At 44.6% G+C, this 24,472-nt stretch overlaps 1 protein-coding gene across 14 annotated transcripts in view; it reads right to left on the minus strand.

Annotated features, from left to right (window-relative positions):
* The window catches only part of LOC105019322 (adhesion G protein-coupled receptor L2), an 88,016-nt gene that overhangs the window by 16,143 nt on the left and 47,401 nt on the right, over nucleotides 1-24,472 (minus strand). For 10 of the 14 annotated variants that reach the window (XM_010885402.3, XM_020045263.2, XM_020045251.2 and 7 more), the window contains 11 exons: nucleotides 17,067-17,369; nucleotides 15,770-15,873; nucleotides 15,074-15,259; nucleotides 13,458-13,496; nucleotides 10,455-10,638; nucleotides 8,416-8,538; nucleotides 7,991-8,196; nucleotides 6,860-7,033; nucleotides 3,590-3,799; nucleotides 3,222-3,442; nucleotides 1,896-1,962 (listed from right to left, as the gene is read on the minus strand). In XM_010885402.3, the coding sequence (XP_010883704.2) occupies nucleotides 1,896-1,962; nucleotides 3,222-3,442; nucleotides 3,590-3,799; nucleotides 6,860-7,033; nucleotides 7,991-8,196; nucleotides 8,416-8,538; nucleotides 10,455-10,638; nucleotides 13,458-13,496; nucleotides 15,074-15,259; nucleotides 15,770-15,873; nucleotides 17,067-17,369 (1,817 nt within the window). The remainder of the gene's footprint in view (nucleotides 1-1,895; nucleotides 1,963-3,221; nucleotides 3,443-3,589; nucleotides 3,800-6,859; nucleotides 7,034-7,990; nucleotides 8,197-8,415; nucleotides 8,539-10,454; nucleotides 10,639-13,457; nucleotides 13,497-15,073; nucleotides 15,260-15,769; nucleotides 15,874-17,066; nucleotides 17,370-24,472) is intronic. The other 4 variants (XM_020045257.2, XM_010885431.4, XM_029116521.2 and 1 more) reach the window with 1 other exon arrangement.

Consider the following 24,472-nt stretch of genomic DNA (forward strand, 5'->3'; position numbering starts at 1 on the left):
ACACAAAAAAAGCTGACAGTGAGGGTTGACAAAGTGTGCTTTCTCAATTTACCAAACCTGGCTGTTACATGTAGCTAGTCCAGGGTGGGGGAATAGTACTGCGAGTGTATATCTCAGGCAGTTTCTCTAGGAAATAATATTTGAAACATTAACTTAAGAAATGAACTGCAGATGTCTTTTGGTCATTAATGCTTGTATTTACGCTAGCCGCACCGTAAACACCATACATATGACCCCTTAATATCATGATCACAGCAAATGTGAGGATGAATTAATTATTAACAATAATTGAAACAGTTCAATTGCAGTTATTACATTATTCTTCACCATAACCTGACTCCAGTCTATATATTCAGTCTATAAATTCTGATACCCACCAAAATGACAGAAAATAAATAAGTGCCAGAGTTGGTCGGAACCACAAACAGTTGTGATCCGATGGCCCTAGATTATCTGACACTTTCTTTGTGGGCTGAATTTGATGAAAGCTGCTCAGTATATTAACTCTCTGAAACATTAATACACCGGACCGATATAGAGCCTTAGCTGGGCACGTACATCCCTGGGAGGAAAGAAAAGGCAAGCGATGAGGTGGGGAGAGAGAGGGCAAGCACAGAGAGGGGAAAGACAGAGAAGGGCTTTTAGATCAGAGATTACAGTGATGTGGAATTTTGTCTCCAAGCCACCAGGGCCGATTTAGGTCTGCATGAGTCGAGTGGTTTGAGATGGATTTAACACAGCCGCCAGTGATGACACAGATCTGATGAGACAGGCAGAGAGGGACAGAGAGAGAGAGAGAGAGAGAGAGAGAGAGAGAGAGAGAGATGAGGGCAGAGAAGTGCAGACAGTCTGAGAGAGAGAGAGAGAGGCAGGCAGAGAGGGACGGAGAGTGGCTGGTAGAGATGAAGAGACGGAAAGAGAGGAAGACAGGCAGGGAGAGACAGGCAGAGAGAAAGACATACTGAGAGAGGGAGCGAGGCGCAGAAAGAGAGAAAGAGAGGCAGTAAACTAGAAGTCCTCCCCCCTCTTACACTGGATCCTCTCTTCTACACTACCCACTTCTTCACCAAACACAATACCATAACCAGCCTGCCCTTTCCCCTCGGCTCTATAAATACGCTATGCGAGTGTATGTGCTGTATAAACACTGTATGTGCACACTGACAGTACGCATGTGTTCCATATGAATAATACAATAAAGGCGTGTGTGTGAACCTCAGGCGGGGCACACACATTATTAACAGGTGAGGACAGAGATATCCGTGCGACACGATTGGCCGGGAACGTATCATGATCCTTGACCGGGCCAACTGCTTGCGGGCAGTTGGTTTCTGGCCCACCCACTCATTACTACCATGTTCATCCTTCTCTGCCCCTCCCTTCCCCTCGTCTCTCTTCTCACTGAGCAAATGACCTTCATGCCTGAGATTCTGCCCCCCCCCCCCCCCCCCCTCCGATTGAGTGTGTGTGAAAAGATGGACTGCTTATTCAATGTGCCACTTTCCAGCAAACAAACAGCTAAGCTGTTGCCTGCTGCTCACCAGACTAGACTGATTTTCTAGGACTTTACAGATGAATGACTGCTGATGTCTCACGCCAGCTATAATGGACCACTTTCCTTTCACGCAAATTGATCAGCGAACGCAAAATGGCTAAGTGACCAGATGGGGGGAAAACAAACTAAATAACCATCAACTTTTTTTCCCCTTCACATATCCTGGGAGGACATTTACTTCGGCATCCACGTCTCAACAGGCAGGTGACGTCAGGACGGACAAAGACAGAAGCGTTCACACAGACGCGTGCCTGGAAGATTCGCAAGATACACAGACCCCCCCCCCCCCGCCCCCCCCCACCCCCGCAGACAGACCAACACAGCGTATAATGTGTCTTACCACGATAATGAAGGTGACAGGTCCTATGAAGCTCCAGATGAAGTGGTTATCCACCCTCAGCCAGCAGCTGTGATGGAAAGAAACATCATGTGTTATCATGATAGGTGTCCCTCAAGAGCAAATGAGCTCCTCTGGCTCTCCTACTGTGGATGTAAAACCACTACGTGTTAGAAGACGGCCACGGCTCTACCCATCGTCTCACCCTCCACTCATCAGTAAGCAGCACCTGAGCTACTGGACTAGATAGATGACAGCAGGATGATATTGCTACTACAGCAATGGAATAGTGATTCCCCTCCTTGAACAAAGTGAAGAGAAAACCTGACCTTGAACACATTCTGCCTGTAAGCCGTGCAACAACGCTACCGCTGGATCCATGACTTCAGAGGCTATCATTGTCGAAAATGTAGAGATTAGCCTGACTATACATTTGACTCATAACCCAGTCAACGACACATCCAAACAGTTTGAAGAAGATTTTTGCCGGAGCAACTTTATGAATTATCGCGGAATATGATATGCACATTCAAATTCAGAGACCGCTGGACTATGCCACAACTGTGGAGAAGAAAATAATACTAACATTACATAACTCCCTTCGGGGAAAGAAAAAGGCCTATGTCAAATCATATGGCTTGTTTTTTGGATAAAGGCCACGGGAGAAGAACAGTTGGAAGACGCAAAGGCAAGAGAGAAAAAAAAATCCCCTCATGCTTACACAGAAAACACCAGACCAGCGCAACCAACCAGCCAGAGAATTCATTAATGTAGTGGTTTTGCTCACAGCTTTTTTTTTCTTTCCTGCCTAACAGGGTGTAAATTTGCCTGGAGGCAGAGGCACAAAGAGAGGGAGACTAGGCCTTGTGATGTAGCCCTCATTAGCACTATATGTGGGGAAGAAAGGAAGTGGTGATACGGAGTTGCCTGGCCTAGGAGACCTGATTTGCCAACAAAGAAAGACAGACACTGTTGAGGAACGCTCCCACAGTTCATCGTGAAACAAAGGTGTTCACACTGAATCCGTCTCCCTTGACTTGACTTTTGGTAGCTGACACCTGAAGGTTACGGGTTGTGCTGTCACTACATCTAACGCGGGGGTTTTCAAAAGTCTCCTCGTGGACCTCCAGGTATTTTACCACTTGAAGCCCTGAACTTTGCACTGGCTTGATGATAAGTTGGGCAATCACGTGTGCTGGTAAGCTCTGTATACATGGAACGGCTTGGGGTCCCTAGGACAGCTTTGAAAATGCCCCCTCTAAATGACTTGTTTCTGCATCAGACACAAGAAAGAGTACTGTATGTAAGAAATTCGGTGACACCACTCACGCCCGCTGTGTTCCGTAGCTGCGGTAGTCGATGGCCGCCGAAATTCCCACCACCACCGTGGGGAAGAGGTATCCGGAGATGTAATAGTACTTCCTACGGGAAAACTCGCTCTCAAACACCTCGACCAACATGAGGTAGAGCTGCACGCCCTCCAGGCACATCCAAGCAAACGCAGCCAGGAAGAAGAAATGAAGCACGCCTGCGATGATGGAGCACACCAGCTGGAACGGGTACATATTTAAAGGTTAGCCATACAGACATTCAGGGACATTTGCATTGAAACACAAGGGACGTGATTAAGAGTGCACGCACGGATGTCAGGAAAGGAACACAAAGCGACGGTTTGACAGAATGACAGCCCGTCATACCTTCGGTTCAGTCATGTTGATTCCCACCAGGAAAACAAGCTCAGCTATGAAGAGGTTGAGGCAGAGGTTCTTGTGGATGGTGTTGCGGTCACTTTGCAGGCCTCTGAAGAAGCAGAAGGTGAAGAGGCTGATGGCCAGGCACACCAGGGACACGGCAATACCCATTCGTGTGATCACAGTCAGAAGCAGCTCATGGACGCTCCCCTCCACCTGATGGACAGATGGACACGATCAGGGGGATAGAACAGTTCACCATGTCTCACGACTGCGGGGAGAACAGTTTTTGAAAGGTATTTATATGACCACAAAACAAGTAGCACATGGACGAAGTGGACTTGTTTACATTACGCACAATTTCGAAGACGTGGAAAAAGACTTGGCTGCCACAAACCGTAGTTGTATGTCTTAAACATGCTTGTGTAAATTCAATGGAGGTGATTATGGAAATGATTATGCAAACTAAGATAAGTCTATCTAGCATTTTATTCTCTCTCTTGTAATGTAAACAAGACCACATACAATGGTATCAACCACCTCACCATCTGCTTCTATATCACACACACACACACACACGGCTCGCATCCACAGTACTGTGGGCAGGAAGTGTATTAATGAAAAAAATATATATAATATATATTAATAAATGAATATAATATACATTATTATTATAATTATTTTTACAAATAAACACTTACTATCCAAATAAATTACTTTAGTTCAAATTTCAGGCGCATAAGCCTTTTGCACAGTACTGAATATCACATACATACACACATGCACACACACTGCTCATACGTAGCTTGTGATTTAATGCTTTTTTATAATGCAAGATACGATTTTTAGACCCGTCTTTTTCTGTAATTATATTAAGCAGATAATATTATCTAGGGATAACATGTCACCCCTCTGTTCTCCAAAACGAGTAGAAGCATGCAGCCTAAAGATATGCAGCAGAGGTTATAAGACTGGAAGGGAACAATGGCATTTCTGCACTCTGCACCATAGGGCATTGCTCAGGTAGGCCTCGTTTCTTCCCCACAAATATCATCAGATCCTCCCCAGAATGTCTGACATCTTTCTATAAACCTAAAATGAAGGCAGTGCAATTTTCCGTAGGCAAAGCAAGTTTGAAAGGGACCTGGGATATCTCATATTGCCTGTTATTATTCTGGCAGAGATACATCTCAATTAGATTGTGAAATGTATTTAGTATATTTTGTCTATATTTAGCTAAATGTCCTATTCATATGATTTGATTTGTGATGTCTAATGTATATAATATAGGAGTAATCTGTTCTTTTCAGGCCAAACCGGGAACGCAAATGTAAGGGATTTCTGTCACTAATCTGAAAATGCGGGCCCAAGTTTGCACACCAAAGTGGTCAAGATGAGGAACTTTATGTTCCGAAAAAGCACATATAAAATATAATTTCTACATGTTTCCCATTAAACATGTAGTTATGCTATTGAATTATGAAGTACATTCATTTAGTATCATACTTGTGTGTAACACTCAAAACAGTCTCGCAACCCGGCTCTTTGAGAACCACTGGCCTAGAGTGATTGACAGACAAGAGGTACCTCCGCAATACATAAATCCACCGTTACAGTTGCCAATCGCACTATTGTCTTTATATATTTACTTCAGTCTAAATATATCATTTAGACTGAAGTAAATATATAATTTAGAGCTTAAAGACTAAACAATTGATTGGTCAAATAAATGGTGTCAGCCCAAACCTTAAGTAAGTAAAGCCAATAACCTGGTGAACACATGATATAATGTACCATGATGTTCAACATGTACAGATATCTCTAAAGGGATTTAACCCTACTAAACCAACAGCAAAACAACAAGCAGGGGGGTTAGACCCCAGAACCTGCCAGAAAACGGAAAACATGACAGGCATCATGTCCCCGTTAATGAACCTTGACCTAACATGATGTTCTGGGTTTATTTCCACATCTAGTTGACATGACTTCAGCTGCTGTACCACAACATGTTCTTCGTCAATAGAAAGTAATTAGTGAGCTGTCACAAATCTCTGTGCCACCAAGGCAGGACTTGTTACATAGTGTGGGATAGCTCTATTAAGGGCTGATCACAGTGCCTGTCACAGCCCATGAAAATAAGCACAATATAATATGTGGACATATGTAGACGACATAACGACCATATGCTAAAATAGAAGACTTCAACATACACAATATCACTCAGAGGTGGCGGTTTGAAAATGAGCTAATCCATTCCGTGATGCGTCATTTTTTTATGGAGGGCAGGCCAGAAGGAGTTGTAGTTGAGGTGCGTAGTGGGGTTGCTGTGACAGTGAGGGAAGGCTTAGCCCTTGGGCTCTGGTTTCTCCTTGTGGTGAATGGTTTTAAGGTTTGGGGTTTGCGAGGGGAAGACGAGAGAGAAGTTCATGAGTCGGGACATGTTATTATATAAACCACAAACTTATGTTCCACGTTTATTACCGGGTTGATGCTCACAGCACATTATATTTATCATGTAATTAGATTGTAATTGCATTTTGCGTGCAAATGGATCTCACCCACTTCACATCGTGGAGTGGAAATGCAAATTAAAGAAGCGCGACGCCGGGCTGCTGTGTACGTTTCGCTATGTGTGATTCCCACAGACGTGCGTGTGCGTGAAGGCTATTAGTCACGGACCATAGGTAAAATGTAATTTATTTCCAATAATGGTATAGCTAGCTATCTTATGCCTGCAATCTTTTCCTTTTTTGCTCCCGGCAAAGTAAATGACAGCCTCCTTCCGTTTCTCCCCTCATACATTAACTAACCGCATTCCTCTTCTAACCCCCATCCCCTCAACTCCTCGCCTAAAATCTAATCAGTCTCTGAGTTGTCAATCTTACTCTAGCCATTGTAAATACTTACTGCACACTACATACAATGAGGCGGGACGGGGGCAGAATCGCGAGTGTCCTTGAATGCCAAATTAACCTCTAGCCTGCACCCCATACAGGCTTATGAAAATCTGACAGGATTGGACAGGTGTCCTCAGTGTGGCTACAATTGCACAGAGGACGAGCGTTGTGAAAACCCCTGCACATTCCCATCAAAACTCCAGCCCCTGTACGCCTCGGATTTACACAAGTGTCTAGGGTTTAGGCGCCCGGGCTCGGGCTTTGATCTGAGAGGTGACCGCTCACCGCGCTTTGTTCAACGGGACCATACTCAGAGGGCAACACACAATGTAGGGGACGTCCGACCAGGACAGCGTTAGAGCCAAAGCGGCGAACTCACCATGTTCCCCCGGTGGGCCATGAGGATGGCAAAGTTGGTCAGGTGACTGCAGGAACAGGTGGTGTGGCTCTGGTTGGTTTCCAGGAGCTTGCAGCCCTGTGTGGACCAGTAGCCCATCATGCTCCTCTCAGAGTAGTTCCAGAAGGAGCAGTTAGGGTTGTAGTAGTGCTCCTTCTGTGAAGCACAACACGAAGAAAACATTCAAACACGGTTCCATCGATCCTGCGGTTAGGGTTTCAGAAAGCCTCAATAAGCAAAAGAATTATGAGCATTTATATACAATGAAATGATCGGAAATGTCGGTCCTGTCTCGTTCTGTTTATTTTTCTGCACTGGCTGAATGTTGGTCCTAGTGTGGCTGGATGTCTTGTTAGTTTTTCTTGGTTGTTGCTCTTTCCTGTTGTGTTATTTTACTCCGGGAATGGTGATTAGGGGAGGAGATGGATGGAAAGCCAGGTGGTGGGCAATGGGGGAGCAATCGGAGGGCTCAGGGAAAAGACCACATGGTCATGTAGTTTGTACACCTGTTTTTTGTTGTTTTCTTTGTTTTAAAATATTTTTCTTTTAAATAAATCTTTCGGGGCATGTGGAGAGGCTAGACTGATTCAACATTTTTTATTTCTTTATATTGACAAACAACATTGTTTAAACCTGTTCATTTTAGAGTATGCTTCCTCACAATAAATCCTAGATACTTTTCATCTAGTAAAAACGGCAGACAGAACAGGTTGCTTTGGCAATAAACTACACTAGCATAAAGCTAAGAACTGGAAGGCACTAGAAAGCCCTCGTGTTAGCCTGCTTCGGATGAAATCTCCCCGTCTGCTATGCCAAGTGCAAATATAAACAATTACTGTACATTGACATCCATCATTAAATGACATAAACCTGGTAGCGTTTTCTATGTAAACTAACAGAAATGGATAACTCGTGGAGTTTCAGGTGGGATGTTTATGTATCTTTTACAGCCGTGCTCACGCTGCATTTATATCCTATAACATTGGTATTTATCTTCCAACTTTTAAAGACCACAGTGCCATTTCCTTTCCCACTACTCCCCCTGCATTGAACCGTGCTGCCTCCTCGGAAACAGAGCTCCAGGGCTTTCTCGGCGGGGAAAGTGGAACTCACGTCGAGGTGCTCCAGGGTGAAGATGACTGGGTCAGACACAAACACGCGGCTGGACTCCTTGGTTATGGAGGCGGCCAGGATGTGTGAGTTGACGGTCATGTCCGAGAGGTTACGTCCTCCCCCTCCTCCCCCGCGGAGGGTGGCGTTTTCCGTACTGAGGAACTGGCCCAGGTGCTTATAGAGGACAAACACCAGCTTGGCAACACCTGGAATAAAAAAATTAAAAAAATTGGAATGACTGGCTTAGGTCGCTGTAAAAACACACAATTGCATTCAGCAACCCCCCACCCCCCGAACCGAACCCTACAACGCGTTGCTATCGTCATGAGATAAGACACGAAATGAGCCTTCTGACTGGCGGGCTGCGCTGCCTCAACATGCATTGTATTCTTCCATTCATTACATCCACCCACCCCCCCCCGTACCGTTTTTACTGTTGACTTTGACCGTGTTGGCCGACAGCTGAATGGAGGCCCCACCCTTGCTGGTCTGGGGGAACCTGAAGTCTTGCACCTGGCCGTCGGTACTGAGCACGTACACATCCAGAACTGGAGGCCCGCGGATGGGGTGGGGCGGGAGAAGAAGGGAACAGTGTTGGTATACGTTAGTGTTAGGTCACGTTTCAATAGCAACATTGTTTAATAGAGCTCCCATATAAAGGTCAGAAAGGGTGAAACCAGAGAGCAGCCATGTCCAGTGTTCCAGCTCCTGAACCTGATCTCATTGTCAATATCCCGTCCAGCGCTGTTTACTATGAAAAAAGATCACTAATCTGCTCCCCTTAACTGAGTTCCACGGGGAGGGGGGAGAAATCCCCCGACACAAAACCTGCTGCAGCGTGAATGTCAAATATTCAGAACATCAAAAATATCATTGGGCTTTTACCTTTTCTCCCCCCTGTGGGTTCCGATAACACTGGCCTTGCCAGTGAGCAAATCGCTCAAAAGCCTGCTAGATTCCTGCAAGATTCCTCTCTCCCTATCCGTCCCTACCTCACCCCCTCCACTTCTGTCTCCAGCCCTCAGCCTCCCTCCCTCACCCCCTCCACTTCTCTCTCCAGCCCTCAGCCTCCCTCCCTCCCTCCCTCACCCCCTCCACTTCTCTCTCCAGCCCTCAGCCTCCCTCCCTCCCTCCCGTGCTGTCAGCTGCTGGGTGGCGGGTGGAGCTCTGACTCTCTATTTGATGTGTGAAATTACGGTGAGGTCAGGAGGACACACGTATCAGCACACTCCCTGCGTCAGAACCAGCTTCAACTTCCTCACTACAGATCGCTTTTGACACACCGAGATGAGGAATTATTCTCCCTCTGACATTTTTCTCCTTTCCTTCACCTGCTACTTTCCTCCTCTCGATCCCTCTCTATCCTAACGTCCTCCTCCCCCTCTCATTTCTCTTCTCCTGCCCTTGACGTTCGCCTTGAAGTGCCATTTGGGCTTCTGCCTGAATCCCGGCAACTATGTTAATTAGGAATGAGGATCTTTTTAGCTTCTCTCCTCCTTCTTACCAGGCCAGCTGCAGGGCAGACTGACCCTGGATCAGGAATGACCAGTCCTCTCATATTCGGGGGTGATATAAGGATAGTTCCACTCTATTATACAAATTAAGTCAAATGAAGTAGCTTTGTTGTGGAGGACTACTGTGCTAAAAGCACAAACAGAGATTGTTTGCAATGATGAACTAACTATTCATGGTGTATAGAGACAAAACATTTAATTGTGCATTAGTTGGCGGTACTAAATCCATTTCTTCTCCGTCTAATTACAATTTACTGGGAAAGTGTTGAAGGAAGGTTAGTGGATAAAGCTACAACAACGCATATTAAATGATTCTGTTAATTTAGTTGATGACTGGACAGTTCATCTCGCAGAACAAATTCAATGGCCCTACTTAACAATGCAAGAAACAGATTAGAAATCAATGAACTAGAAAACAAAAACGCCACGTGAGGAAGTCATAACCATGGCAACAAAGAGGCTTGTGTAGGACAAACGACAGTTCCCTGCACACAGCTGACTTCAAAGAACGAGATCACATTGCTAATAAACTGCCTTTGAAATCATTGCTTGCTCTGCATTAAGCGATACATCAAACCTCCTACTGTGACTTCTACTAAATCTGGTATTTTTAAAAAGCCTCTCTCCTGGAGGAATAGGGGTCCAGGTTCAATATCTGTGTGTCTAGAATGAATAAGCCAATTGAACAGGAGCCCCGAGGCCGAACGGCAGTATGTTTCTACAGAATGGTTGTGAATGTTAACCTCCGGTTCCTTGGACATAACAAAATGTAGAATAAAAAAAAAGGCAATTTTACTACTGAGGTCAGAGGAATTTTTCTTCCAAGAAGTAGAGATAATTCAAAGGAAAATAATCATTAAAACTCTGGATTGTCACTGGCAAATATAGGAGTCCGCCTATTTTTTTTCCTTTTTATGAGTGACTGGCAAGAGTGAGAGAAAAAAACATACTGATATTGTCGGCAGGCATTTTGACTACTGCAGGCTCGATCAGGTTGTCAGCAAGGACGAAGGCTCCTTCCTCCAGGGTGTCCAGTAACATAGTGGCAGCGTGCGTTTGCTCCGTGGAATTCATGTCTGCCCAGGACTTCAGGGCTTCTGGCCTAAAGAGGTTGTCAACAGTATCCACAATGGCCTGTATCCGTGAAAACAAGACAAATGTCAGACTTTTGTTGCTTTTTTTAAACCTCAACTTGTACAACTGTCGGCAGCATAGAGGCAGAGAGGAGGAAAGAAAGGCATGGGATGCTAATGACAGGCAAGGACAAGCAAGATCAACGACAACAGCAACAACAACAACAAAATAAAATAAATAAGGTCACTGCATTGAAGAATGAGGAAGATGCATTCAAATTAACAGGCATCACTTAAGGATGGCTTGATGGTCATAGAATATAAACTAGAGGAAGTTGCCTCCCCTATTGCCCTGGTTTAAACCAATGTCTTTTCTTCTGAATAACAAACCAGTGCCAGAGGGGAAGTTAGAACACAAACCAAATGTTTTCAAATGAATGGAGCAGTTCTTCCACAATTTACAATGACAATCCTTTCATTTCCTGCATGGCTGATAAGCATTAAGTCAGCAAAACCTTGCAACCCCTCCCCAGATAGGTCATATGTTGATCAAAATGGAGGTCTCAGTGACTCCGTGCAGTAGAATTCATGACACCCGTGTGTCTTAGAATATCCGTGTCCACACAGCAGTGGTAGACCAGCCTCACCGATAAACATAGTCATTGGAATAATTACCCCACAAATCCATATCAACACATGCCCAGATAAACCAGTGACAATTTAAACACAGGTGCCATTAACCACAGCAGTGGCCCAAGCTACACTATAGTTATAATTAGGAAACAACAACAGTCACTTACTGTACCAATTAGTGCAGAGCTGTGATTATCATCCACACATACTAATTGACCATAGGCACAATTACCCTGTTGCCTGGATTAACCATTTGGGGGATTAAACCCTGTAGTCCCTCGCTGTCAGGGCTTTTTTCTAGGTCAAAAAGAAATGGGCTTAGCTGGTTGGTGTGACGGGGTGGCGTGGCAAAAGTCTTGGTTAGCTCGGTGAATTTGAAAGGCTTCCAACATGGCGGTGTAGATCATTTTATATTTTGCCATGTAGCCGAGACTTTTCAGTTACACAATCGCAACAGTTTTTTTTCCTGAAATTCTATTAATTGTTCCACAGCTAACAGTTTCTTTTGCTGAAACCATAGAAAATGAACGCTGGTACATTCATGGTTTTGGAATTGTTCTATTCTTCCAGTCTGCTTTCATGTTTTAGCTTCTGTATATTTTAAAATACACTAGGTCCAACATCTTTCCAAACACTTTTAAACTGTAAAGTTTACACTGAAACCGTCAGGAAGAAATGCTCACGTGGCCTTCCCAGTAATGAAACTACACCCCAGATAAACACAGAAACACTCCACGCTCCTTCCTCCTCGTGATCACCTCCTTGTGTGTGTGAAGAGTGAGGAACTGCAATTTATGACCTGTTAGCCTGGGTTGACATCACAACACGCACCAATCCCAAGACCCCTCACAGCAAGCAGGAAATGCATGGCTGGTCCTACTGCTGACTTCACTAACATTGCCTATTGATGAATGGTAATGCATAAAGAAGACAGCCTTAAATGAAGTTACTGGAGACGTGTTCCAGTTTCTCACAGTAAAAGAGAGCTCAGTAAAAACATCCCTAACTCATCATGGTGAAGAATGATCCCAGCAGTCAAACAAAGAGACTGATGAGAGAGATTGCGTGGTCTAAGAAGGCTGAGTCGAGCGGGGCAAGGCAAGGTCCGCGGCCTGTTTACCCCAGAGACATTCTTTCAACAGGACCTGCTTTCAGATTATAAACTCGGTGGAAAGGAAAAATTACATGGAGAATGAGAGGAATGAAAAGATCCAACAAATCCAATATGAACACAAACACATTAATGGAAGTGAAAATGAATCCATCAGACAAACACCGAAATGGGCACTTCTGGCAGCGACAGGAAGAACAAGGAGAGACTGGGAATGGTGAAACGTAAGCAAGTGAAAAACTGAGTACACTGCCACTTTGATCACACTCCGGGCTGACAGGGAGGTACAATTATGGCCGTGGGAAGGCAATTACTCATGCGACGGACAGAGCGCAGACAACAGAGGGATGGAGAGAGGAAGAGAGAGTGAGAGATAAGACATAGGAGAGATGTTAAGGATGAGCCAAGACATTACAGACAGGTGGACGGCCAGACAGACTGACAGGCAAACAGACAGAGAAGGCAGGGAGACGGAGGGTAGATGGACACACCGTCAGGCTAGCGGACACACAGGCAGACAGATAAGCTGGCAGGTGTGCAAGAATAAGGACAGGTGGAGAAGCGGACGCGTTGGGCATATAGACAAGCCAGCAGATCATCACAGACAGACAGAGCAACACTAATGCGTGGTATTGAGGATACTGTGGATTGTTAAACAGGTAAAGACGTGTGTGTCTATAGAGTATGTAGTGTCTAATAGAGTTATGTCGTATTGGGACACAATGGCATGTGGGCAACGTATCGGTTATCCGACGCCCAAGTCAATACATTTAATTCCGTTTGCCGGACCTTTTCGTAGTTATTCTGACTAAACTAGGAATTCGTCCACTGGATTATATAGGCCTACGACGCTATTTAACGCATTTATTTATTAGTGTTGATTCACGTTTATTAAAAAGCACAATATTTTCATTCTTGAAACACATCCTAGTGAGGATGAATGATTCAGAAGACAGTAGATGTACGCAGGTCTCCATCAGGTCCGCGCCAGCAGAGCCCCCACCAGGTCCACGTTACGTTACGAAATGTGTTGACTTATGCGTTCGCGTATTGACGCTTTGGTAGTATGCATTTACGTGCATATGGGACGCAGAACTTAAGAGATCGGTCTGTATGTGTGGAATCAACAGGTATACCTTCATATATGCCCTGGAAGTCCTTTCTCTCTTTTGAAGCTATAAAACACAAAGAGAGGATCAAGAATCAGAGACACATTATAAGGAATCAAAGAGCTTTAGAGTAAAGAAAGAGTTTAGTCTTTATAAATCCTCAAATACTCCACCTACCCAACTCAAACCAGGAAGGAAATGATCATATATAAATAAAAAGCTCATAATATACTGTATTATGCAACACATTCTAAATGGGTTTCGGTGTTTCGGAAACTGTATCTAAATCTAGCTTACATAACAAGGGCTGGTCGGCCCAGACAGAGCTGCCTAGCATAGTGTTGTAAGGGGAAATGCTGAGATTAGATTCCTACGCTTTGCATTAACAATGCTTCATAAAGCATTGAGACAATAAACAAAGCAAGAGCGGGTCAATTAGATTCCATGGCACTGAGGTTAGAATAGTCTGCCAGCTCTGGATTTTATTTTAGAACCTTTTGTTGGTTTGTCTCTGTCTCAGGCCAAAAAAAAAACTGGTTCATTATTCTCACATTTAGTTGTAGCTGCAGGAGCCCATTTCTAAGAATGCAGAGAGACAAATCCAGTCTAGTTCTAGCTAAACCAAAGCTAACAAAACACTACCCACGTGTCTTCCGACCAAAATCCATTTAGCTTTTAGGTTACCTTTAACTTTTACTCTCTGAATAGCACTGTAAAACTGCCAATCATTCCTCCATATGACTGACAGTTAGGCTGTGTTTGGGCCCTTTACTCAGAGACTCGGTAAGAGCTGAGGGGCAGGAAAGGCAGCTCTGTACTTGCCCGGCTGGTGCTGGAGAGGAGAGCTAGTCTTTGTGTTGGCTAGTGGGGGGCTGCTACCCATTAGTGGCCAGGTGAGAAGGCTGCGTTTCAGAACCTGGTAATTACTAGGAAGAGGTGGAGTTGGGTTTGGTGTCCGAATTAGCTTCCTCTCTCCATGCAACCACAACCGCACTCACCCCCCTCCTCCCTCTCTCACCTCACCTGGCAGGAGGCATTGTGTGTGTGTGTGTGTGTGTGTGTGAGGTAGAGGTGGGGCCTAAAGAGTTTATTGGGACTTGTTTACGTTACGCTACATTTTCTGAGACGTATCGAGACTCTGGATTATTTGGTCGTGTAAACTTGCAGTTATCGATAGCTCGAGACGCCATCTTCTGAGGTAGCGTGTGCCACATTCTCTATAGAGATCCCTGGAGTTTTGCCAGTTTGAAGACAATCCTGTCGGAAACCGTATCAAGCTTCTGTGCAGCGCACAGTTTCCCGCGATGGACGGCCACAATCCTGCGTGGTACATCTCGAACTCGCTGGTGTAAATTCAGAAGCTATGGAAACGTTTACGCAAACCAAGATAAGTCTATCTAGCACTTTCTTCTTTCTGTCGTAATTTAAACAGGCTTCATCTGTGAAAGGTTAAAGGTTGAGCTGAGGGGTGGATAGAGGCCCGGTGGATAGAGGCCCCTGGAGGCGCAGCAGGAGGGGCAGGGAGGAAAGGAGGAAAGGAGAGATGCAGTACAGAATATGGCTCCGAGACCATCTAGTCTACCCAGGGTCCAATAATACTCAAATGCACTTAAGCGATGCCGGTAAATGGGCTAAAATGTCACCTTGTTGAAGCTGCGCCCAGCCGAGTCCTTCTCGCTAGGCCGTAGCTCCTGGAGCTGAGCGTCCAGGATGTCCACCAGCTGCTCCATGAGGCGCACCGAGGAGCTAACGTCACCGGCGAACACCGGACCCTGAGTGTGGCGGGCCAGCTCATTGGCTAGGTTAGCAGCGTTCTCGCCACTCCTGATCTGGAGTTGAAGACACAATGCTAGTTTTAGATTTTACTGCTGATTGAAATTGTTATTTGTTCATTGCCTTGCCTTCCATGGTACTGACTAAGGAACTATGTGGTAACAATCATACCAGTGATTTAGTGTGGGGAAAACAGCCCGGCATCACGAATATGGACAGTAGGTGTGACATTGAGAGAAAAGTCTACAGACGCATACTGAATTAAACTCAAATCAATATTAATGCTGCCAGCTATAGGCCAACACCACAGAGAGCAATGCACAGTGGGCGAGAAGAATGCAAACAGAGAAATGTGCATTGAATGTGGATTTTGTCTACAACCTTTGACTCAACTCAGTGAATAGGCAACGCTCGGGCAAACCCTTCTTTTCACCAATGTTTCGCCACCAACTTGACGCCATGAAGGAAGCAGAAGCATCATGATCTTTCAGGTAACGTAGAGGGGAGCTAACGTTTTGTTTGGTCCCTGCACTCGCTGTCACCATGGGAGGACTTTGTTGACCAACCTTTTGTGCCACTTGTGCGACCCAGTGAGAGGTGCAGTTGCTAAGGTCGGGTCCCTTTGGGTTCCAGGTCCCTCCGGTCACCGTGCAGAAGTAAGAGGCGATGCCTGCAGGGACACACAACAAACACAACTGGTTATTCATTGTGGAATTCAATGTGGAATACATGTAGACTTATTTGTTTAACTTTCTGATATTGCTGACCACCGCCACCTTGAGCACGTTATATAACAAAGAAAAACGAAAAATAGGTCAGGCAAACTCGTCACCTTCGAAACATGGCTGATTATTATAAACCAGGAAGGCAACTTTCTGGTTTCCATTGTCTGACAGTGGAGATTGAACCATAGGATATTGAAATACATTTCAGTATCATACTTTAGGAATTAGAGTTTGTCTCCTTCGAATGGAATTACTGGTTCCTGATGAATATAGTCACCACAAGATGCTCTTTACTGTGTAATTGTATTCTGTTTGTCAATGACCAGGGTTACCAAAGTGGTACAATAGTGTTTCCTACTGTAGCTAGGTTTAACTCCAGCATCATGCATGTCTGCATTCAATACATTATAATTCCATTAAATTGAAGTAACAATAACATGACAGGTTCTAGATCAAAATTTAGTAATTTAGCAGACACACTATTCCAGCGCAACTTACAGGTGCAATTCTGGGTTAAATATTGCAAGAGAATTCATTTATTCTTGACAGGGATTCAAACCACTAACCTTTCAATCATCTGCTAACCAGGCTGTTTGCAACCCCATATGTAATGATATTCACAACTTGGTGTCTTATGTAATATAAGTGACAGTGTGTAAAAACAATCATTAACACATGCATACACAGAGAAAACGCTCTCTCAAACACAGCTGCACCCTCCCACACCTCCCCAAAAACCTAGTCCTATATCATGTAGTACAGCACCCTCCCAAACATCTAGTCCTGTAACCTGTAGTACAGCACCGTCCCAAACACCTAGTCCTAGATCCTGTAGTACAGCATCCTCCCACACCTCCACAAACACCTAGTCCTGTATCCTGTAGTACAGTACCCTCCCAAACATCTAGTCCTGTATCCTGTAGTACAGCACCCTCCCAAACATCTAGTCCTGAATCCTGTAGTACAGCACCCTCCCAAACACCTAGTCCTGTATCCTGTAGTACAGTACCCTCCCAAACATCTAGTCCTGTATCCTGTAGTACAGCACCCTCCCAAACATCTAGTCCTGAATCCTGTAGTACAGCACCCTCCCACACCTCCCCAAACACCTAGTCCTATATATCCTGTAGTACAGTACCTCTGGTTCCTTTGGGACAGGGTCTCTCCACGGTGGCTCCAGTATGTGTCTGGGGCCAGGCAATGCCCCTCCTCATTGTTCCCTCACAGAAGCGCCTGGGGGTGGGGGGTATCTCTGGGGCAGCGGGGTCATCAGTACCACGGGGTTCCTCTGCTGGGTTGCCCTGGTCTCTCTCCCTCCCGTCCCTGGGGTCTGCTGGTGCCGTTGTGTTGACCGGGCCTTTGACTGTGGAGGTGGTGCTGGTGAAGAGAGTGGTGGTCTCCGGCAGGACGGAGGAGAAGGAGACATCGTCTATAGTCGGCACTGGGAGAGGACCAGAGAGACAAGGGGTGGTTATGGCTTTAATAAAACCCAGCTTCACTTTGATCTCCCTTGGTACCGTACGACCTACAGTAAATCAGACCCATCAGCAGGAAAAGTTTAGTGTTATTTTAGTTCCACACCGCATTCAATCTGGTTCAACTGTTTTAGTCTCGCATCGCACTCAGGGTAGTTTGCCTGCTTTAGTTGTGCACTGCAGTTAATGTGGTTTAACAGTTTTAGCTTTCACTGAATTAAATGCAGTTTGGTGATTTTAGTTTCACGCTGCATTCGCTGTAGTTTAACTAGTTAACTTCCACACCATATCCAATCTAGTTCAACTGTCCTAGTTTCACATCCCTCAAAAGGACTCTGCACATCTACTGGAGACGCCCATGCATTCCTAGAGACAGAGTCTAGTGCAGCACTCTGCTATTACTCCACAAAACCTCTACTCTGTTTTGGCGTCAGTAAAGACAGCGCAAAGTTGGGAGGAAACCTGCACACACTCCAATCTCTCAGCTATCCGTACCTTTATCCAAACCTCAGAATAATGAGAGGACAGGTAGTGTGGCTGTAGCGGTACCCGCCCGGCTCCGCGTAGGGCTGATTTTCTCCTTGAGGGAGAGTCAGTACCGTAGGCTGATTAAATGTCAACATGGAAGACAAAGCCTGCCTGCATTTGACTTCTTCCCTCCTCCGTTTCATCTCGCTCTTTGATAAAGCCAGCGTGAGGAAACTAAACTGCAATGCTCAGGGCAAAAACCATACATCAGCGATAAAATGCTGCCGCTGTGTTCGATACGCGGCTATAAAGCAAAATCCAGGCGTGCGCCAGTGTGTGGCGTTCACCCAGAAGGTGCCGTCTCTGGGCCTTTCCAAGTGTCTCTCTAGGCCCTGTTTTAGTGGGTCCCAACGTGTGATCACAGAACTGTGAACGTTCAGCAGATGGAACTGTAAAAGAGAGAGGGAAATAGAATAAAAGAGTAAAGGCAAAACAGTGTGTGGCGGCGCGCGGCCCGAGAATGTGAGACGTCTGTGTCTATGCTGGTGGCCTCTGCCTGACCGGTCATATATTATATCCACAGACACACGATCGCTGGTGCTGATAAGAAGCCGCTTCCCACAATGAGGTCTGCTACTGTGAAGGTCCTGCGGTGCCGTCTTTAGAGACCCCGGGTCTTTCTGGGAAAGGGCAATATCGTGCAATCTGACACCCCATCATCAGAGACACACTGTATCTACCATTTCCTGCCATCCTGAATGTTGACAATGCCCACATTTAGTGTCTCGAGCCAATCGGGCCATCAGGAGACTGGCTGTTTTTGTTTTTAGTGTCCTGTCTGTGTGTGTCTTGGTTTAGGTAGTGAGAAAGGCTGTTAAAAAAGAATGCAGAAACAATGCATTTCAGCCCCACTCCTGCCATTTGAAAAACAGACAATTGGTCATCCACAGCAGAGTACTACGATTTAAGTCTGGAAATTGCCATTTAGGACAAGTCTGTGTTTTTTGTATTGGACATTCTAATTTTGTATTTATTTTAAATGTATCCCGTACCGTGATGTATAACAACACTTGTCATTTAAACATCTACGTCAGAATGACGAGGGATATGGCGAGTGAATAAACTCTCTAAACACAAGTCTGGCATATCAGCTAGGCTTATCAGTACTGGCAGACATGGCAGAATGACACTGTCTGCACAGACTACCTCACCAAATATATCAATCTGAAGCATCAAATCATTATTTTCAGTGGAAGCCTATGGAACAGCCAATATTCTGCTGATTTTCTCATGGATATCTGCTCTCTTATTTGTGTTAGCATTATTGTCTTAATATCACTGCTCTATTGTATTAATGTATTTTATTATTATTACATTGTGACAACAGCCACTCTGGGATCACAAATTAAGTTGCACATGGGTAGCCTTATGTGTCTGAGACTCTAGGTCATGCTTTGCTCTTTCCATCGACTATCCTACGTTCTACCTACTTCACAAGCCTTTGGAAATGACAGCTTGTGGACTGTCTTTGCTTAGTTCTGAAAATGGTTGTTGTCCTCGCCAAGCTAACATTAGGCAGCCAGCTACTTCTTTTTCAAAGGTGTTATGGTGTTCCAGCCAACGATGCGACATCCCTGAATTTAGCACATAATTCGGCATCATCAATTAATGCTTCGGTTCTTTGAGATTTCAAGAAAATGCAGGAAGTGAAATTGTCTGGAGTGTCTTTCTGAATCTAGTCTGATGCCAGGTTTCTCTGAATAAGGGGGAGGGAAAAAAGTTGTCCCAGGCAGCGACATTATTCTATTTCAGAATAGCAGGCAGGTTCAGCCAGCCGTGTTTGGTTGTTGTTGTTGTGTTATGACATTTCACTCAATGACCTTTTCTCCCCTGGCAGGAGCAGGGTTTAATTGGGCCACACTCATTCCTTCATTGTGTGTCTGTCTGTCAGACACTCACTCACTTGTTCACACGTTTCGGAGCCCTGAGTGTGGATGCAAATGGTACGTCTGACATATGTCCAGTTTGCTGTTGTGTGAACAGATGTTAAGGAGTTCATTCCCCATTCTCCCACACACCTTCCCTCCCTCCCTCCCCGCTCCCACCCACCCTCCCTCCCACACACCCACCGCCCACTCGCCCTTCTTTATGTCCCTCGGTTGAGGCAAGTGGCTGTGAGAGAATAATGGATTACAGAATCTACAAAAGAACTTCACCGAGGAACCCGCTAACCCCCCATCCTAGTCACTATTCCCAACCGACCTGTGTACTCCAGAGGCCGCCGTAGCGGTTGATGAGCAATGGATCCTGGTCTAGTCGTGGCGCGTGTGACCCACAGACTACCTGCTATCTACAGCAAGAAATAAATAAACAACTAAATAAATAGAATCCAAACCACTTGTCAAAGAGGCCCATCTTCCTGTTACATTTTTCTTGATGTCTCCATCCACCGGCGCCCGCACTCTACAATTTTATTTTGATTATGATGAGCCATTTCTTCGATGGCGGTTGAAAGCTGTGTGTCCTCTGCTAGCACTTAGCCCAGAGAGGGGCAACCTTAATTAGCTGTCATTTTACTCAAGAGCCAGTTAAAGTCTCTCTTGGTGTGGGGGGGGGGAGGGGGGTAGATGGCTAGGACACTCTGTGTGGCATATGTTGAGTAATGTCTGATATAAATAACACGAGGTGCTCAGAAGTTGAGCTGCACTCAGAAAAATGCACTGTTTGAACTCTTGAAAAGTGAATCGAGTGAACTAGATAGAATGATGTGAAGTGGAATGGAGGATACGGAAATGGCAAGTCTTTGGCAACACTAAAACAAGTGAAGAAAACTATATAGCATCAACAAAACACGAGCAACCATGACTCGAGGGCACTTGAAGGGTGTGAGAAAAAGGTTATGCATAAGCAATATTCTCCACTAATTTAAGATTATAAACTAAGTCCATATTTTAACACCACCGCAGGGTCCCTTTCCTACATTCCAAAAATTAAATATGAATGAAATAAACTATGAGCCGATAATCTGACACATAACTATATTATTTATCCTAGATAGCTTTCTCTGGTTATGCATAGTCCTGAAAAAAAGAAATCCGATTTCCCATGGCTCTGTAGTCTAGACACATGTTTGTGATTATCTGTGAAGACTTGGGAAAACGATGTGAAGGTTATCTAAGAAAGTCTGACAGAAAAACAACATAATAATGGGCCATCAGTGTGTCTGTGGTGTGGAAGAATCAGACATCTTCTGAAACAAGCTATTTCTGTCTTTACCACAATTTAAGGTTTGTTGTGAAATCAATGATTGTTGACTTGAAATGGTTGATTAAATAGTCGACTGACTGAATGAAAATGTCAAACGCTGAGTGCCACAACAGCGAGCTAACAGATTAAAATAATTTTGCAAAGTCTTAGTGAACTTCGAAATGTCAGTTGGCCCAAACGTGAGGGCGGTGTGACATTCTCTTTATTCACACATTGTTTGTCTGAGTGTGAGTATGAGGACTCCAACAAGAGGACAGACCAGTCTGTACCAAACTGCCTGTACCAAACTGTTGGACGACACGCCAACGCATCACCAGCCTAGTCAGCAGCACCATGAATAAGGAATGGTGTGAGGGAGTATGTGTGTGTGTGTGTGTGTGTGTGAATATCTTAAACCTAAAGGGAGTAAACAGCCGTACTTGCGAGCCACAGTTTTGGTGTTGCTTTTCTGACGATCCCTACACCAGTAGCTAATGATAGAGGAAAAAACAAAACCCAGAAGACATTAATATTTCATTAGCTTGTTTTTATGGAGTCTCATCCGGTTTGGCTTGAGCCCGTGTGACGCGCTGACGTAAACATCGGTCTCGTGTAACTAGTAGAAATGGGTCTAAGTGAACCATCTGGTCACGTAGCCCTTTTATTCAGCCCTGGGAAGACAGGTTTTCACTGCGTTTGCTGTTTGAACTATTTCAAACAAATCATGGGACTTTCTGGGAGGAAAACACAAAAACCAAATCCAAAAACAATCACATAATATGGTAAAGAATTGAAATGTGTCTGGGCTGTTTTATTTCCCTAACATGGGCTTATTATGTGTTGGACCAGAGATCTTACCAAATCCAACACGGCTTTCCTTGCTGTGAGCGTTCCCGACACTTGTTCTTAAAAATCAAGAGACGCAAAAAGCCCTGCCACGGCCTCCAGGCAGGTTCTGTATCCATGGGAGGTGATTTATGAGCTCTGAAACTGAAGACTGGGGCCACCTAATACCGGTGGCAGAGACGCCCACTCTGAGAGAGGAAGACGGGAGCAGCTGGCACAGTCACAAAACTGTACTATATACACTATATACACGCTCCCTTCAGCTATCAACCCTCCTTTCTCCCAGCTATCAACACCCTTTTCTCTGTGTCTCTTTAAATGCCCTCTTGAACGATAACCTTTCAAATCTACCGTTCATGAAGTCGGGGGTTATTAACACGTGCCATGGCAACAAAGCAGAACAAATGGAGTTGTTCCCGGTCATCAGATCTCTGACACACACACACACACACACACACACCCACAAACACACGCACACACATAGTCATTTTGAACCTGGACCCTGGTCTGCATGACTCTTCTGACTGGTGCGTTAATGCTTCCTTATCCACCCAGGGAGCGGCACGGACCGGCCAACATGACGCGGTTGATATTCCCTTTGTTTCCCATCCTGCTTCTGAGAGCGTAAATATCAGTCCTGAAGGCCTCGCTGTGCCTGTCACCACACAGTTTATTAATGAGCCCGGCTAGTTAAGTCATCCTCATCACGCCACACTTCCCTGCACACTTTAAAAAACATATCAAATGAATATGCAGAACTGAGTTAGATAAGCACCGAAATTGAATGAGCAGAACGTCGATCGAGCAAGGCAAGCCGCTTTAGGACATTAACAGGCTTTGTGAGGCAGAAGAAGATTTAGCCCATTAGAGTAACTAGCCTTTTCTAATTCTATGCATGCAGTGGCACGGTCCTTCTCCCTGTGTTGTCGGATCTCTCCATGTGGCGAAACCCCACATTTCTCCAGCGGGCCTGTTTCTCTCTGTGAAGCCATTAATTTAACGCTGCTCGTCTTTACTCCTAAGATCAATGCTACCTCGAAGGCAAATTAATTTTCTCCCTTCTCCCCTCGTTCTCCCTTCTCCCCTGATTAGTCTTTTGAATTCATTGGACCGAGACCTGAGTCGATGTCTTTGAGGCATCTCAGACAATACCTTGTAAGTGTCCCTACACATTTTATAATGGGCGACACTTAGAGACGCTGCCGGATGCATTTTAGTGGCACACTGGAGCAAGACAAACTCTTAAAGGCCAGGCGCAGTCAAAAATCTGACCTCTCTGTTTTACCTCAGCACTGAGGTCAAAATAACAACATAGCGAAAGAGATAATTATGCCCTTTTTGGATAACAACTGTCTGCTCTAGACCATTGGACGTGTTGATTGGCTCACGGGTGTCTGAGTAAAGAAGAAATGTTAGAAATTATAATGTAGAGCTATTAAAATTTTTTTTTTTTCAATATTCTGTATAGCTACATAGCCATGTATAAGCAATAGCAGTTATGGATATATTTCCCACATCATCAGACTGAGTTTTTGAAGGACCAAAGAAGCTCTGGTAAATAAATGGTGAAAGAAAATAGGTTATTTTTCCATTAAATTACCACACAGTGATTTATTAAAGACAGTTATATTTAAAAATGTAATTACAAAGACTGTTTGGGAGATTTACATTTTGAGTCTTTAAGAAAGCGAAACCACCAAAGCCTTGATCATTAGTGCGTGTGTGCTCATAAAACATTGGAGGAGTTTTAAGAGGAGTTTCGATCTTACAAAAAACCTTTGCGTTTTGAAACTCATCATTTAAATTAATACTGCAGGAGTTCTGAATAAATCTGTATAGAATTATATGGCTCTAAAGCACAGTTACACACACACACACACACACACACACACACACACACACACACAAGTACATATTGGAAACATTCAGATCAATTTGTTTTAGTTCACAACCGTTTTCTAATACTCCTCAATATAGACAATATAAATCAGCTCTACCTGGCTGCCCTAGGGTGAGCTTTTTGATAGGGTGGACAAACAGGCTTCAGCCATAAGGAGATGACAGGGTGGTATTGTACTGATGACAGTTCTCTAAAAGCATAGAATTGTAGTGCTTTTGTTAATTTATTAAAAAAAAAATGTATTGTGGATTACACAAATCTTAATGGATACCATTAATTTTCCCTCTGCAACTTCAGTGCTTCTTGGTTTCAGTTAGAAAGATGTTCTTTCAGCACCATTAGATCACCATGCAGAACAGGTTGTTTAATCCCGCTCTATGCTCTCTCTGAAAGACCCAATAAATCCTAATAGCACTATATTCAGAGCAGTTAAAGGTGTGGATCTGAACAACCTAATAAACACGAACAGTTACTTTCATGTTCCTGCCTTAAACATTCACAAAAGACCTGAAGAATCCTGCTGCTGGCACAGCCATGCTTTTCTATTTGCTTCCTCCATTTAAGAGCTGTTAAGTGCTTTTTTTTAAATGTTCTCATAAAAACTACACT

Source organism: Esox lucius, chromosome 3 (assembly GCF_011004845.1).
Source record: "Esox lucius isolate fEsoLuc1 chromosome 3, fEsoLuc1.pri, whole genome shotgun sequence".
NCBI classification, from domain to species: domain Eukaryota; kingdom Metazoa; phylum Chordata; class Actinopteri; order Esociformes; family Esocidae; genus Esox; species Esox lucius.